At 40.8% G+C, this 17,276-nt stretch overlaps 1 protein-coding gene across 1 annotated transcript; it reads left to right on the top strand.

Moving 5' to 3' along the window:
* Positions 1 to 579: 579 nt before the first annotated feature.
* Positions 580 to 10,010, top strand: LOC101485937 (von Willebrand factor A domain-containing protein 7). The gene is made up of 17 exons (XM_076885478.1): positions 580 to 773; positions 905 to 1,112; positions 1,312 to 1,397; positions 1,505 to 1,598; positions 1,875 to 2,003; positions 2,423 to 2,609; positions 2,897 to 3,066; positions 3,178 to 3,290; positions 4,036 to 4,152; positions 4,872 to 5,078; positions 5,224 to 5,359; positions 5,807 to 5,959; positions 6,048 to 6,134; positions 6,347 to 6,456; positions 6,777 to 6,941; positions 7,118 to 7,417; positions 8,748 to 10,010. The coding sequence occupies exons 1-17, from the start codon at positions 582 to 584 to the stop codon at positions 9,369 to 9,371; spliced, it is 3,078 nt and encodes a 1,025-aa protein (XP_076741593.1). The 5' UTR covers positions 580 to 581; the 3' UTR covers positions 9,372 to 10,010.
* The last annotated feature ends 7,266 nt before the right edge of the window (positions 10,011 to 17,276 follow it).

Below are 17,276 nucleotides of genomic sequence, written 5' to 3'. Positions count from 1 at the left end.
GAAAACATAATCGGACATTTGATATTTGATTGAATTTTATTGTTTTACCTTTGGGGTGGCACCTGGGGTGGCCAGTCTGGTTGGGGGGGTGGCCTGTGCCCCCCCAGGCCACCCCGCTGGACACGCCACTGCTCGGCCTGGGGCTCGGTCACTCTGGCGCAGCTGGCTGCCGGCGGAGCTCCCGGGCATGTCACTGAAACCCCCTCCGCGGCTGCTGAGTGACCCCTTATCTGGGACTCTCCTCGGCTCTTTCTGGGATAGTGGCGCGGCTACCCCTCTGTTGGTCTTCCTTGGTCTCTTGTGTTCTGAGGGCCTCTGGATGTCTGGAGCCTTGATCTCCTCCATACCTGCTTCATGCAGGCTCCCCTCACCCTCTAACAGATCATTACATGTAGGAACCATTTAAAAACAAGCGCGTTCGTACACACGGGTGCTCACATACACAAACTACACCCTTTTTGGCTCCTACCTTAAAGCACACTGTGCGCTGTCGATCTTACGTGCTGCACAATAATGTTTAACATTTAGTATTTACTGTTATATTCCCTTTCTCTTGTTCCTTTAGTAAAACACTGTCCATCATGGCTGTCAAACACACAGTCATGCTCCTGGTGGCAGTTTGTCTCTACCTACCAGGTCTAACCCATGGATTTCAACCATCCTTCTCTGTTGATGAAACTCATCGTGACATCACCAGAAAGGCAGTTCTCAGAAAGACAGCTGAGGTTTGCCGAGACCTTGCCGCCGCTGATGGAAGAGACTTCAACTTGAATGTGGGCTCATTATCATTTAAAACAGGGTCACTGCTTATGCATTCATGTTTAGTCTAACATAACTGTGAAATTTAACACTTTGAGATTTTTCCAAATGTCCAGTTAAGCACTTGGCATTTCTTTGTCTCCAGATTGATGACAACCTTTCAGTTCAGGAGGTGCAAAAGGCCTGTTTCTCCTCATCTACCTCCACCGCTCCGCTCTCTACTGACATTTTCCAAACTGCCCTTAATGAGATCTACGGTAGCAACGAAAAAGTGTATTTCTCATTGGTCGATTTCCCTGAGTTCCATTTTCACAGTGAGACCTTCCTGGGAGGACGGGACATCATCACAAGAAGTACACTTTAAAGTCCTCAAAATTAAACATGTTTACGTTCAGTACAACACAGATAGTAGATTATTTTGAATTTTTAATTAATTTCTATTCCTATACACCAATTAAAAAACATTTAAATGATAGGTGCAACAAAAATCAGAATTTTGCTTCATTAGGTTTCACTTATACTGGATTCTTAAGGTTATATGTTTTGTTTGAGATATGTCTGCCATGAAGGCTAGTGTGAAGTCGGAGAATTTTGTTGCTGCAAGAGAGGTACTTGGACAAATTTGTCACATAATTCAGGTGAGAGTGATAATTATTGTTTTTATTTAAACTTGATGATGTTAAGATTTTGGAAGTAGGAAGCAGTGATAGGATTGGAAATAATGTTAGATTTTCCATACATTAAGGACTTTTACAGCCACAGTAACTGGGTGGAGTTGGGGAAAACCACTCCTTACTCCGCTCTGATCAGACCAGATCAACCACTGCAGAACCTAGCAGGTAAAAGCCTTCCAGCAACTTTAATCACAGTAAGAAACACATTTGTCTCCACTTGTTTTAATTAATTTACCTGGTGGGGTGTGTACGGACACACACTTGCAATAAGGGAGATAAAGGGGATAAATAGGAAAGCTATAATAGCCAAAATCATTTTACAAAAGCACAGTTCAAACCAAGTCTTATCGCCAAAGCATAGATGGCCCACCTTTAAATACTGTATGTCACAACCTGTTTCCAGATGGTTTTATGGATAACCTTTCTCTTGCTTTGCTCCAGGTCCATCTACTCCAACTTGTAATAGCTGTACAGGAGATGCCTGCACTGATAACATTTTGCCTGAAGTGCTGAAACAGGGGCTCCTGACCTCAGGCTACTTTAGCACATTCTCTTCTTCAAAGCCTACTGGTAACAATCACATTCATTTGTGTATAACAGCAAACTATTAGGATTTGTATTATTATTTTCTTTTGTTTGCTTGTTTCATAGCAAATGGACTGTTTATCAAACCAGCAGAATGAGTAAATTGTAATCAACACTGAAGCTAAATTGGCTTCTGTAGTTTTGTTTGTTTTTGGTATTTGTTTTTTGATTAGAAAATGTAAACAGCATCTCACAGTAATGAATTCCCACAAGCTACAAATTTAAATATTACAACAAATAGATGTGTTGTCCCACCTTGAATTTAATTTAAAGATTACCTAAACTCAACTATTCATTGCCATACCCCAACTATAAAACTCTTTGGATGTTTTTTGTCTTATTGATCATTTATTCAGCTATTTATCTAGGTATAATTAAATGTAATTTGTTATTTTTTTGTCCAGGTAAATGTAGCCATGGTGGTCTACTTGACAAGACAAGAAAAAGGGACCCAGTTGGGGGCATCAATAAGGATTCTTTTACATCAGATCATGGCACGTTGCACAAAAAAGCAGCTAATCTGGCAGTGGATGCTACTATGGAGCTGCTGGAGGACATCAGACTAGCTGCTGGAGACAGGAACTTCTTGCAGTACGGGAAAAATTGATCAGAGACATTCTTGCACTCATGAAATGGTTACTAGAACTCTAATAAATTTGAAATTGAAACAGTTTATATTTATTTTCATGACACAGCTTTCAAGGAAAAAATAGTAAAAAGCCTTCCTCACAGAAGATAATATGTATCTTAAAAGTGATGCTTTTTATGATGCACATGTTTCTGCAAAGATACCTCGGCATCATTCTGAATGTAGAGAAATTGGGTTCCTTACAGAATAACAAAGGGATGATTTTGTTTTTTCACTTATGTTCCTCCAGGTTGATGGGCCTCTCCCAGTCCTATGCACTGTGTTTTGTCATTGACACTACAGGCAGTATGGCTGATGACATCGATGCAGCAAAACAAGTTGCCTTTAACATAATTGACAGTAACGCAGGAACGCTACAGGAACCCTCTCAGTACATACTGGTACCTTTCAATGACCCAGGTACTTCCACTTTTATGGATATTCCCCATGTTGCCAAAGAGAGCCAACAAACAAAGCACATATACAGTACAAAAATCTGCAAGTTCATGTATTTCTCTGTCCCCCAAAAAGAATTTGGACCCGTGATAAAGACAACTGACAAAAACTACTTCAAAAAGGAAATCAACAAGCTCACTGCATCCGGAGGAGGGGATGAACCAGAGATGAGCATGTCTGGACTGCGAGTGAGTGTACTTGTATTCTATCATTGGGATGTGTGCTTACACAGTAATTAGTGTGATGTGACTTATGAACTTTTAGGATGAAGAAATGGGGTATTTGCAGGTAGTGCAAAGGACATTGTTACGTTCCCCTGAGGGGTCTAGGCGGTGAGGGGAGAGTAACAAAAAGTGACCGGGTTAGAAAAAGGAGTCAAGGAGGAAAAAGGGTTAAATCAAAGAGTTTTATTAAAGTAGCTCAACTAAAAGAGACGGACAAGCAGCTATCACCATTTAAGAAAACAAACAAAACTCAGGCGTGGTCAATAAAGTAAAACGTAAGCCAAAAAGAAAGAGAGCAGCTCACTAGCTGCAAACCACAATAACACAGCTCACTAGCTGTAACCACTCACAAACACACTCATGGCACTCTGGCCCAGAGCTCACCTTTCCCTGGGCTTAAATACTTTTAATTACTGATGTGAGTCAGCTGTGTAACAGGGAAAGGTGACACCTCAGGCAGAAGAGGTGGTGGGACACGCCCACACAGGCACCTTCAGGAGGAGGCCCTGCTATTGCCGTAACAACATAGTTAGGAAATTAATATGAACCTATTGTGTCCTATTATGTAATAACAGAATGACTGTGTGCATGCATTATCAGAACTTGCTTTTTTGTTACTTTTTTAATCACTTTCTGAATTACAGTTTTGCACATCTGGTAAATCACAACAAATAATGTTTAATTCTTCTGTCATTTGTATAACTGACAGCTTGCGCTGACATCAGCTCCACCTTCCTCTAAAATCTATGTCTTCACTGATGCTTCAGCCAAAGATTCCCATCTAAAAAGCACCAACATTGCCCTTATAGAGAGAACCAAGACTGAGGTATGTGTGAGGATAAGTTGCATTCTTATTATTGTTGCACTTTATATGTTAGTTCAGCTGATGAAGAAATTGCCAAATAAAAACATGCAGAAAGGAAAGAGTATTCTTTGTTGAAATGTAAAAATAAATAAATTCTGAATTGTAATTCCAGCTTACAAAAATGTGTAAAAAAACAAAACAACAACAACAGAAAAAAAGGTTAATACTCTGGCGGAGAAAAGTACAGTGTGGCACAGTGGTGCCGTGTTTATTACTGTAGGATCACAGTAAGGAGGTTCTGGGTTTTAAACACTGGGTATCCAGGCCTGTTTGGAGTTTACATGTTCTTTCACCGCCTGTGTGTTTGCACAATTGTATACAAAATTCTGCATGGTGAATTAATTAATATTTTTTGAATTAGCTGTAGATATGAGTGAAACGTAGATAGCTGCTAAATAATTACTGGTGAAAAGGGTCAATATAGCTTGATGGCAACATAAATGCCAGTCCATTATCAAATTTTACAAAAGCTTTTTTTTTCTTTTTTCTTTTTTTTACAAAAAAGTCAGTTTTACTCAAGCTAGTCCAATCCTAGAGCAACACCTCAGTAAATAGTTTCATTTATCCATGTACTGAATGGTCACTTTAGGTCTCTTTGATACTTTAGATAGAACTTATCCAGTTTCCACTGAGCGTGATATATATAAACTGATGCATTTTTTCTATCCCTACACTTTCAGGTGTCTTTCCTGTTGACAAACATTTTTTCCAGTCGGCGGCGCCGCAGTATTGATGGTCAAAATTTTTCACCTCGTGCAGTGAGGCTAACAAATGTCCAGCTATACAGAGACCTGGCCCAAGCTTCTGGAGGTCAGGCTATTGAAGTCAGGAAGTCAGATCTTTCCTTGGCCACTACTGTTATAAAAGATTCATCAGCTGGTGCTGTGGTGAGACACTGAGCATTAACAGGAATTACTTAACATGTTTACAAATTGTGAAGGACTACATTTTTGATAAGTTGGGGCCAGATATTTAACAGATTTTCTTTCAAAATTGCTTTCTCACTGGAGCTTCTGTTTCTTTGTCTTTCAGGTGACAGTTTTCCAGGTAGTAATGGATCCGGGGCGACCTGATAATTTTAATTTTACTGTTGATTCATCAGTAAGCAACGTCATCATTTACATCACCGGAGTTTCATCTCTCACTTTCACACTCACCAGCTCAGCAGGTTCAGTTCAACGATATTTTTTGGACATCAGTTTTCTAAAACATAATATTTCACAAAGACAAGGCACTTCCCACCTTGTGTCAGCTTTGCTTTATTTCTTTGGCTCTCTGGAAGTTCCTCATCTGACCTGATCTCTGGTCTCTGCTTTTTGCCTTTTGATTTCTCCTGTGCAAATCTGTTGTTTGGGCAGTCAGGTGAAGGTTAAGAATGTACAGTAGTGGTACTAGTCATAATTTTACATTCTTATTTAGTAGTAACTGTGCAGGTGGATTGGAATTCATTTGCCTATTACAGAAGTGGAGTAATTTGCAAGTGTCTCACACCCATGAATTGCAGTAATAGCACAGTAGTAATAAAAACAACAACAGTCACAATTAGAAATTTAGGAGGAGGAAGAAAATTCCATTGTCATGCTGGTAAATAATTCAGCCATTTTCCTCTTTTCAGGAGTGTCTCAGGAGTCAAGTCAGACCAGTGGTTCTCTGGCATCCATAACAACAGTGGGAAACCTACGCAGAATAAGGCTCAATGCTGGAAATCAAACGGGTTTTTGGCAAATCCACATCAACTCTAACAGTCCCTACTCTATTAAAGTCACAGGTCTGTAATATAATTAAGAAATAGTCTGTAGAAAATGTTTTCAGTGGTATAATATTTCTAACTTAGATGTGGTTTCTGTGTGCATAAGGTCAAAGTTCAGTGAACTTCATCTATAACCTTGTTGAATTACAAAAGGAAGGTGGAATCAGACCCAAGGAAGGCCGTCCTGCTACAGGTTGACTAAACAAAAATGTATCATTTGGTTTGTGGGAAACTGAGATGACCTAAATAGTCATGAAAAATGATTACATTGATTTATGTTTCTGGGTAGAAAACTTCCAACTTTTTTGTTTAGATAAACATAAACTTTTAAGTTTAAAGAAGATTCACGTACAGTCTAAGGATCTGTTGTAATAATACTCTTTTGTGGCTTGCTATCATTTTCAGGTGGTAATGTCACTCTCCTGGTCACTGTGACAGGAAGTGATACAGTAACAGTCACAAAGCTCACGCTCTTCGACAGTTCAGGGCCAAAGGAGTTGATTGGATCAATACAGGCATGTCATATTTTACACCTGATAAATGTAAAAGGTCAAAATTACAACTGAAACTACAACAGACCACAGCAAGCATTCCTAGACTTAGTCGCTTTTAGTCTGTGCTAACTGCACTGTCAAACATAGTGTTATAAACATAACTTTTGTAGTTCTACAACAGCTTAAGAAAACACCAAGAAGTAAAAGATACATAAATAACATTGGTCTTTGGTGGCTGCTTGTTTACTCTGATTACTGATTGTTGCCACCATCTAACAACTAACTTATGCATCTAAACATGCATAAGGTGCTCTCAGTTGCTATCTTTCTGTTTTCCACAGTCATTAGAAAACAGCAACTTTCTGGTAACATTCACTGAAGTCCCAGTAGGAGACTATGTAGTTCGACTGCAAGGTGAGGACACCAGCACCACATCCCGGTCTACCTCAGATACCTTCCAGAGACAAGCCTCCACCCGCATCACAACAGCTAGTCTCTCTGTTGCTGTGAGTAGTAGAGTCATATGTTGTTTTTTGAATTTCTAGAGCCAGTTTCTAAACATCTTATCTGCCTGGATAAACTCAACAACCACTGTCATGTTATTTTCTATGTCATTATATAAAAGAAAGAAGTGATTGTTTAACTTCAAATTTCCTGCCCTCTTCTATCGCTACTTTTCCAGGCACAAGCTGACAGTATCAACATAGAACCAGGCACTCGCATCATCATTCCTTTTACAGTGTCTTCGGATGTAACTGGGACATTCACAGTGCAAGTCAGTAATGACCGCAGCTTTGACTTCACCTCACCTGGAAATGTCAATATTGGTCCAAGCGATGGAGGCAAAGCCAATGGGACAATAACCTTAAGTGTTCCAGCCAGCACTAAATCAGGAACAGACGTGACCCTCACCATTCAGGCACAAAACGCTGCTGCCACTGACATCAACTATGCTGTCCTCCGATTTTCTGTGGCTGCCAAGGTAAAAGAAAAAAGACTTTAGGTGAAATGAGACTAAAAACAGTGTTTTACATTTAAAAAAAACTAATAATCCAAACTAAATGTATCACTGTTCTGTATTGTCAAATGCCAAATGTTTCAGTTTACATAATACTTCAACTGTGATCTGAGGAGAGCTTTTAAAAGAATCAGCTCAGTGATGAATTAGTACTGCATATGTTCTAGTTCAAAATAAGAAAAAAAACATGATTCACTGCGTGGACAATGTAAAGGGTCATGCTACAAATTTCATCCAAGAAATCCATTGATTAATCTGTTAACTTTCTGATCATGATTGTATTAGTAAATCCAAAAACAAAATGTTCTTTTGCACTCTACAGCTGTTCAATGGTTTTTAAAAACAATTTGTTATTTGGCATAGGGTCATTTGACCACTGTGCTAAATTCTTTTTGTCGCCTAGATTTGCCAAAAAATGAAACAGTAATACTACTATCGGGGTTGTACAAATTTTGTGGGTCATTTTGAATGAAATGTCTGGATTTATAACCCATAATATCAATTAAAGTTAGTTTTAATTCAGGACATAGGTTTTTCTGTAAACAATAATATCTCATTACTAGTGATGGGTCGGTCGCAAACGAACGTCGCTCTTAGAGCCGACTCTTTGAAGTGACCGATGCGAGCTAAGACAAGCAGTTAGTGGGGAATAGGTTAATTGCCTGAGTGTGAATGGTTGTCTGTCTCTATGTGTTAGCCCTGAGACAGACTGGTGACCTGTCCAGGGTTTACCCCGCCTCTTGCCCTATGACAGCTGGGATAGGCTCCGGTGACCCTGAAGAGGATAATAATAATGGATTGCATTTATATAGCGCTTTTCTAGGCACCCAAAGCACTTTACAATTCCACTATTCATTTACTCTCACATTCACACACTGGAGCTGCCCTGGGGCAGACTGACAGAAGCGAGGCTGCCATATCGGGCCATCGGCCCCTCTGGCCAACACCAATAGGCGGTAGGGTAAAGTGTCTTGCCCAAGGACACAACGACCAGGACAAAGAGAGCTGGGGGATCAAACTGGCGACTCTCCGGTTACAGACGAGCTTCCCAACCACCTGAACCAAGGTCCCGTCCCCCTTCCCCCCCCCCCCCGATAAGCCGGTTCTCTAAAAAGAGCCGGAATTCCCATCACTAGTCGTTTCACACACATTTTATAAGTAATATTCAAAAACAAAAGAAAACGCTGAAAGTATGAAAGAACAGAGATATAAGGTAGCATCTATACCAGATTTTTTTTGTTCCTGTTCTTTTGTCGTTCTGACTACTTGATCTCCTTTCTCTCTCTTTTTTCAGGCCACAGATTTGTCCAGTCCAGTGTGCCAGGTAGTTAATATATCAGGTATCTGTAATGTCTCTTCCATCCTCTGTGCATCATCTCAGTGGGAGTTCATTGCTAATCTCACTGACGGCATCAATGGGACTGGCATCGCAAGCATCACCCTCCGCGAAGGGAATGGTACCCTTGATACTAGCACAGCGGTTGGAGCAAGGGGTGAGAATATCACACTGGTGACCTACACTGCCTCCTGCTGTTCACAGAATGTGGTTCTAGCTGCTGTGGACAGGGCAGGAAACGTGGGGACATGTATGGGGCAAGCTAGAGTACTTGCCACGCCTGCTACTATAACTACAACTACCCCAGTACCTGCAACTACTTCTCTGACTACAACTACACCAGTACCTACAACTATCCCAGTACCTACAACTGCTTCTCTGACTACAACTACACCAGTACCTACAACTACCTCTCTGACTACAACTACACCAGTACCTACAACTACTCCTGTCCCTACAACCACTGCAGTGACTCCCTCGGTGACTACTGCTGCAGCTAACAGAGCATCCACTAGAGGTCATACAATGAATGTAACACATTATGTCTGGATCAGCATTGCTTTTTCACTGCTTTTTAAGTAAGGTATATAAACAGAAATTTAACTAGAACTGAATCAAAATCAGTTTTAGAAAAGTAATACTTTTAACTCTTTTTAAAATATGAGCCATTGCATTTTTGTAAAGGTGTAATTGAGCATCTCATATTTTTATTTTTTTATTTTTGGGGTGAAAATGGGAACGTGGTATAATAACGTACATTTTGTTTATTTGTTTTATCATTGCCTGCTAAAAAAAGATCCAAGTAAACATATATATTGAATTCACTACATAAATTAACATTAATATCCTCTCTTACATAGTTATAGTTAATCTTTTCATAGATGAAATTGTATAATATTTGATTCATTTTAACCTGTGCACATAAAGTAGCAATTTCTTAGTTTCCAAAGCTGCATTTCATTCCCCAGTATAATGTAATAAGCAACTACTATCTGCTAAGGGAATGATGATTTAGACAACTTTTAGAAACAAAACTCCATTTGGAACATCCTGAAATGCCACCAGTCAAGACATCACTTCCGAATGAGACAGCTTGGATGCCTTTTGATGCTACTGTGGAAGATTTACAACAGGCTATTAATATATAATTTATATTTAAGAATTTTGTCAGAATCACAAAACAGTTTTAATGTGTTTAAGCAATAAATAAATGTGATTTCATTAGTTTATAACTGTCTCATTTCATTGTCTCATTCCTAAAGAGATTACCATCATGTGCTATACTTATAGGCTATTACAGTATGAGGTGACTGAATTTAATATTTTTCTTGCAGTTTCAGTTTGCCACATTGACTGATGATTAAACCTGCCTCCAGCACTATGTTGAGTTTATCCCTTTGACACTTTTGCTTCTGCAGTTTGGCTTTCCAGGAACTACCTGGCAACTGAAGGCACCGAGATTATACAACAAAGAAAAAACATGCAACAAAGAAAAACTTCTAACAATTTAACCTTTGTTAGAAGCGTGTGCTCAGTTATTTTTAAGTGGTTTAACTTTCGTGGATAGAGAATAAGCAACAACTTCTAACTTTCCACAAGTACTCATTTATTTCAAATATCAAAAATAAAAGTGCTACCTCTACCACACATTACTTGAACGCACTCGTCCGCGTACACATGGAAGAATCCATTACAAAAAAGAACAAAAGGGTGACCCACCAGTCATGAGACAGGAGGCACCACCATGCAGCAATACACTGTACTACAACAGCAACTGTTACATAGTCCCCACAGCTAAAGAAGCACACACCACACCTAACAGTACCCTGTACATAGACGTTACAGCTAAGATCACAACACACACAGGGCAAAAGACCATTTAAAAATGAATTTGGCAAAAATAAAATGAAATGAATATGTACAGTGCAAAGTCTGTTTTCTTTGTTTTTCAAAGAACGTGAACCTTAACACACTAAAGAGCCATACAACTGGATTAAGAAGAGTGAACAGAAAAGTCTACACCTTCATCACTCAAAATTGCAGTGCACCAAGACAACATGAAATAGGTTTAATCAAAACATTTCACTTCAGATCAAGCCCAGTCATGTGAAAATCATTTGTCCATCTTTTGGGGGCAGGGTGGGCCTGAGGGTCAGTGTCCAGATCCTTTGTGGTCTCTCTGACAGCATGAGATGAAACAGAATGTTCCTTGGAAGTGAGAGAGTCCCAGTTATGGAACAGTTGCATGTTCACAACATGATAAACACCTGCATCCACACCGGAGTCCACCCAAGTGAGCCTGTAGTTAACATAACTGGGTCTCTGAGATACACACAATGGTCCCTCAAACAATGGTGCAAGTTTAACAGTAAAGTTAGACTGAGCGTCTGACCTTGCTTGTGTCCTAACTCTAACAAGGTCACCAAAACGAAATGTGGCATGTTGACGTCTCAAGTCATAGTAATGTTTTTGTCTGCCATGGCTATAGTCAAGATCCGCTCTGGTTTGGTTGTGAGTTCCCTGTGGGGAGGCTTTAAGAGTCTCAGGGTAAAGTACACCCGGTTCATCAACACCTGCTGTAAAAGGCTGAGTGATAAGGTCAAGTGGGGTGTCCAACTCACGACAAATCTGAAGGAGAAACTTGTCCCATGATGTGTGCTTATCACCTACATAAGAGCAGATTGCAGTCTTCAGAGTCCAGTAGAAGCGTTCAGTAGCATTTGTCTGAGGGAGATATGCTGTAGTGAGTCTGTGCACCGAGTCTAAAGCAGAAACAACCTGTTCAAAAAGCTCACTCACAAAAGGAGACCGTCTGTCAGAAATCAGGTAAGTGGGTGTATCGTGTCTAGCAAAAATGTCAGTAACAAATTTACCAGCTGCTACCTGAGATGTAGCTTCTTTGACAGCACTGGCTTCAACCCACTTATTTAAATAGTCAACAAACACAATCAAATATGCATTACCAGCGGGGGTGCAGGGCACTGGCCCAACAAAATCCACATAGCCTACTCTCAGGGTTTCTGGGGGACAATGGGAACCATAAGACCTGCTGCTTTTTTTCTGATTTGGTATGGTGAGTTGGCACACTGAGCATAAAGTCACATGGTGCTTCACATCAGTAATAAAGTCACACGGTGCTTCACATCAGCTGCCATTTTGGGCCAGAAAAACCTAAAGCACAGTCCAGCCAGTGTCCTAGAAACACCCAGGTGAACTGCTGTGGGGTGATCATGGTAATAGACTAGCAAGGCGCCTCTCATGGAAACAGGGGCAAACAGTATCAGCTCTTTCAAAGGGTGCAAAGCACATGTAGACTTGGGGTCTCTGTGATACAAAAGAGAGTCATACTGTAACGTGCGGTGGAGATGAAGTCAGCCGCGGAGGTGTGCAGGTGGATAGCGAATGAGCAACAGCTTCTGCCTCTCCACAAGTAGTCAAATAAAAGTGCTACCTCTACCACACATTACTCGAGGGCACACTAGTCCGCATACACACAAGAGCATCCATTACAGGGACAGTGCGAAGAAGAACAAAAAGGGGGTGACACACCAGTCATGAGCCAGGAGGCGCCACCATGTGGTGATACAATGCATTACAACAGCAACTGTTACAATACACAACATACTGTAACAAGGTAGCACTGTCTTAGCTGTTCAGAGAGCTAAGAGTCCAAAGGTCCAGGCTGCCTATGACAGCGTGTTCTGTCGGCCTCTCACAAGTCAGAGGTAAACAGCGCATCTGGAACTTTGTTATGTGCGCCAAGTTTGTGCACTAGTGTGAAATCAAAGGCCTGCAGGTGAAGTGACCAGCGGGCGAGTCGGAGTGTTGGGTTTTGATGAGACATGAGCCACCTGAGACTGTTGTGGTCAGTGAACATAGTAACATGAATGCCTTCAACATATGGGTGAAAGTGTTCAAGGGCCCATATCACAGAAAGGCACTCCTTCTCTGAAGTACAGTAGGGGAGTTCAGCTTTGTGAAGGGAGTTATACATCACTGGAGGTCAGGTCACTGAGGCAGTTAAACAATTCCTTGGTGGCATGGCCCCTGGGGTGGATGAGGTTCGCTCTGAGTTCCTTAAGGCTCTGGATGTTGTAGGTTTGTCTTGATTGGCACAGGTCTACAATGTCAGGTGGCAGTACCTGAGAACTGGTGGACTCGGGTGATGGTTCCCATCTTTAATAAGGGGAACCATTAGGTGTGCTCCAACTATAAGGAGATCACACTCCTCAGCCTCCCCATCAAAGTCTATGTCAGGGTGCTGGAAAGGTGAATCGCAGTCCATTAGATCCCATTGAGATCTGATATGTTTTGAGAATGTTCCTTTAATTTTTTGCAACAGTCCATTAATACAAAATCACCCATTTTTATTGTCATTCAAAAATTCTACTGCACCTATTTCCCCTCCTGCTAAGATCATTCTTGATGGTACATGTCTCCTGTTGTGCCATATATGATGACCCTGCTGACTTCCTGTTTACAGCATTACTGCATTTCTCTCATTTAGACAAATTACAGAATCATTATTTTTAATCATTTTATTGCATCTGTTAATCCTAAATACTGCATTTTTTAAAATCACCGGTACTGTAATTTCATGTGTACATATTTTGGAATGCTGTACTTTATCAACTATCTTGGGGCTAGATATTAAGTCCCTCATTTAGACAGTGCTAGGTGGACGAGGCCTCTGGGTTTTCAAGCATACTTCATTATCTATCAAAAACAGTGGAGGTTATGTTATGGTAAAGCATGACTGTTTGACAGTGGAATCAGGTCATTAGTATTTATTGAAGCTATGACTGCTGATATAAGTAGCAGGATGAATTGTGAAGTATAAGCAAAGCAATCCAATAGTTTCTCAAGGCAAAGGAATGTAGTATACCTCAATTGCCAAGTCAGTTACCCAATCTCAACACAATAGAACTAAAAAGCTGCCTGAATGTTTTTTAGTTCTTAAACACAAAACTACAGGCAGGAAAGCATTTCAAGCAAACAAGCAAGAACTGAAGATGATCACAGACAGCGTTTAACACAATAGTGCCCTGCAGACTGTTCACAAAGCTCAGGGATCTGGGACTTAACAGCCGTCTGTGTGCATGGGTGTTGGACTTCCTCACTGGCAGAACTCAGGTGGTGAGGGTGGGCAGGGTGGTTTGGGAACAGCTGTGTGAAGGACCAAAAAGCTCTCCAGAGAGTGATCCATACAGCAGAACGCTGCTGCAGGATTGCTCTCCCCCCGCTTCAGGACACCTACACCAGGAGATGCCGGACTAGAGCAGCGCAGATACTGAAGGACCCGTCCCATCCTGGCAACAAACTGTTCCAACTTCTGCAATCTGGTAGAAGGTTCCGCATCTTCCGGGCAAGGACAGAGAGACTCAAGAGGAGCTTCTATCCCCAAGCCATCCGTGCCCTAAACACACACACCCGCCCGCTCACATCATCTCACATCATCTATAATTGACTGAGACAGGACTCTCTTCCAGACACTAAACCAAGGAACAATGTATATTTCAAATTCCTTTAATTTTAAACATGTTTATATTGTCTATCCTGTAAAATAGTCAGACGTCTATTCATATTAATGTACAGAATTCACCTGCTTGCTGCTACTACTGCACATTCACCCAATGTATATACTATATACAGTGGGGCAAAAAAGTATTTAGTCAGCCACCGATTGTGCAAGTTCCCCCACCTAAAATGATGACAGAGGTCAGTAATTTGCACCAGAGATACACTTCAACTGTGAGAGACAGAATGTGAAAAAAAAAATCCATGAATCCACATGGTAGGATTTGTAAAGAATTTATTCGTAAATCAGGGTGGAAAATAAGTATTTGGTCAATAACAAAAATACAACTCAATACTTTGTAACATAACCTTTGTTGGCAATAACAGAGGTCAAATGTTTACTATAGGTCTTTACCAGGTTTGCACACACAGTAGCTGGTATTTTGGCCCATTCCTCCATGCAGATCTTCTCGAGAGCAGTGATGTTTTGGGGCTGTCGCCGAGCAACACAGACTTTCAACTCCCGCCACAGATTTTCTATGGGGTTGAGGTCTGGAGACTGGCTAGGCCACTCCAGGACCTTCAAATGCTTCTTACGGTGCCACTCCTTTGTTGCCCGGGCGGTGTGTTTTGGATCATTGTCATGTTGGAAGACCCAGCCTCGTTTCATCTTCAAAGTTCTCACTGATGGAAGGAGGTTTTGGCTCAAAATCTCACGATACATGGCCCCATTCATTCTGTCCTTAACACGGATCAGTCGTCCTGTCCCCTTGGCAGAAAAACAGCCCCATAGCATGATGTTTCCACCCCCATGCTTCACAGTAGGTATGGTGTTCTTGGGATGCAACTCAGTATTCTTCTTCCTCCAAACACGACGAGTTGAGTTTATACCAAAAAGTTCTACTTTGGTTTCATCTGACCACATGACATTCTCCCAATCCTCTGCTGTATCATCCATGTGCTCTCTGGCAAACTTCAGACGGGCCTGGACATGCACTGGCTTCAGCAGCGGAACACGTCTGGCACTGCGGGATTTGATTCCCTGCCGTTGTAGTGTGTTACTGATGGTGACCTTTGTTACTTTGGTCCCAGCTCTCTGCAGGTCATTCACCAGGTCCCCCCGTGTGGTTCTGGGATCTTTGCTCACCGTTCTCATGATCATTTTGACCCCACGGGATGAGATCTTGCGTGGAGCCCCAGATCGAGGGAGATTATCAGTGGTCTTGTATGTCTTCCATTTTCTGATGATTGCTCCCACAGTTGATTTCTTCACACCAAGCTGCTTGCCTATTGTAGATTCACTCTTCCCAGTCTGGTGCAGGTCTACAATACTTTTCCTGGTGTCCTTCGAAAGCTCTTTGGTGTTGGCCATGGCGGAGTTTGGAGTCTGACTGTTTGAGGTTGTGGACAGGTGTCTTTTATACAGATGATGAGTTCAAACAGGTGCCATTCATACAGGTAACGAGTGGGGGACAGAAAAGCTTCTTACAGAAGACGTTACAGGTCTGTGAGAGCCAGAGATTTTCCTTGTTTGAGGTGACCAAATACTTATTTTCCACCCTGATTTACGAATAAATTCTTTACAAATCCTACCATGTGAATTCATGGATTTTTTTTTTCACATTCTGTCTCTCACAGTTGAAGTGTACCTCAACTGTGCAAATTACTGACCTCTGTCATCATTTTAAGTGGGGGAACTTGCACAATCGGTGGCTGACTAAATACTTTTTTGTCCCACTGTGTGTGTGTGTGTATATATATATATATATATATATATATATATATATATATATATATATATAATGTTCTTCCTCTACAGCCCCCCCCCCCCCCCCCCAATTTTTGCACATGTCAAGGAGTGTGTCAGGCTACATTTCACTGTGTGTTATACTTGTATAACTATGCATGTGACAAATAAAGAACCTTGAACCTTGAACCACAGAAAAGGGTTAGCAGAGATTTCCAAGAAAAAGAAAATGTGGTATGGACATCACCAAATGTTGATGTCCATGGGTTAATGTAAAAATCTTTGTAAAAACCCACTGCGTTAAAGTATGGAGAATCAAGGCTGAAAGCGTGATTGATTGTTTGATTTAAAAGGCACTGTGGTTGTGTGCAGAAACTAAACTACCAGAAATGTTACTCTACAAGTGGTCACTATCATATCCTTGTTCTTTTGCCATTTTCTGTTAATAGCATTCTTTCAGCGTCAGCATCTATTGTCAGAGCAAAGAAGTAAAAGCAAACGCAAAAATATGTCAGTTAGTGCACTACTGTCACTATAAACATAGGTTATCGAGATTCAAGATATTCAAGACAAAATATGACTTTGCTCAATCAACAGAAGGGAAGCTCATGAATGCCTTTGTGTGGGTTAGCAGGTCTTTTGTTTATTATTAAACTAGTGAGACTGTGAAAGCTTCCATCATGTCAACTGTTGTGACACACCCATTTGAAGTGCTGATAAATGTATTTGTCTTGAAAGTGGACAGTGGTATTACTATGTGTGGGGCAAGAGCTGTGTGGCCATTAGCACAAAGTCTCTGCACGATGTAGCTCACTGTCTTTTAGTATTTGGGAAGTATTTTATGTCTCTTTGTCGTTCTGTTTTTTCCCCTCTGCTTAAGAACCTTTTATACCTCTATTCATAACAGGTTTTAACTCTCACACAGTATTCTTTGTTTTGTTTTGGGGGGGGGGTTTATTAGGTTTTATGGTCCAAAGTAAAGAACATGTTGTCTAAAACTTGCATTTAAAGTTAACATTCTGCATGTTCTGCTGTTAGTGTGTGGTTTAATACAACCTCAGAAAGTTAACAGTAAGTGTAAAGAAACTGTTAGGACTAAATCTTACATTTGGGTTCAGGCAGTGTCTACTTCTTAACTGATATCTTCTAATAACTTTAGGTAATATCAGTTATTGTTTTATGTGAATTAGCTTAAACTAGAAGTTAATTTAAAATCTTCTCTG

Source organism: Maylandia zebra, linkage group LG6, assembly GCF_041146795.1.
Source record: "Maylandia zebra isolate NMK-2024a linkage group LG6, Mzebra_GT3a, whole genome shotgun sequence".
Lineage (NCBI taxonomy): Eukaryota > Metazoa > Chordata > Actinopteri > Cichliformes > Cichlidae > Maylandia > Maylandia zebra.
The sequence above is the reverse complement of the archived record's forward strand: the minus strand, read 5'-3'. Positions and strand labels throughout refer to the sequence as shown.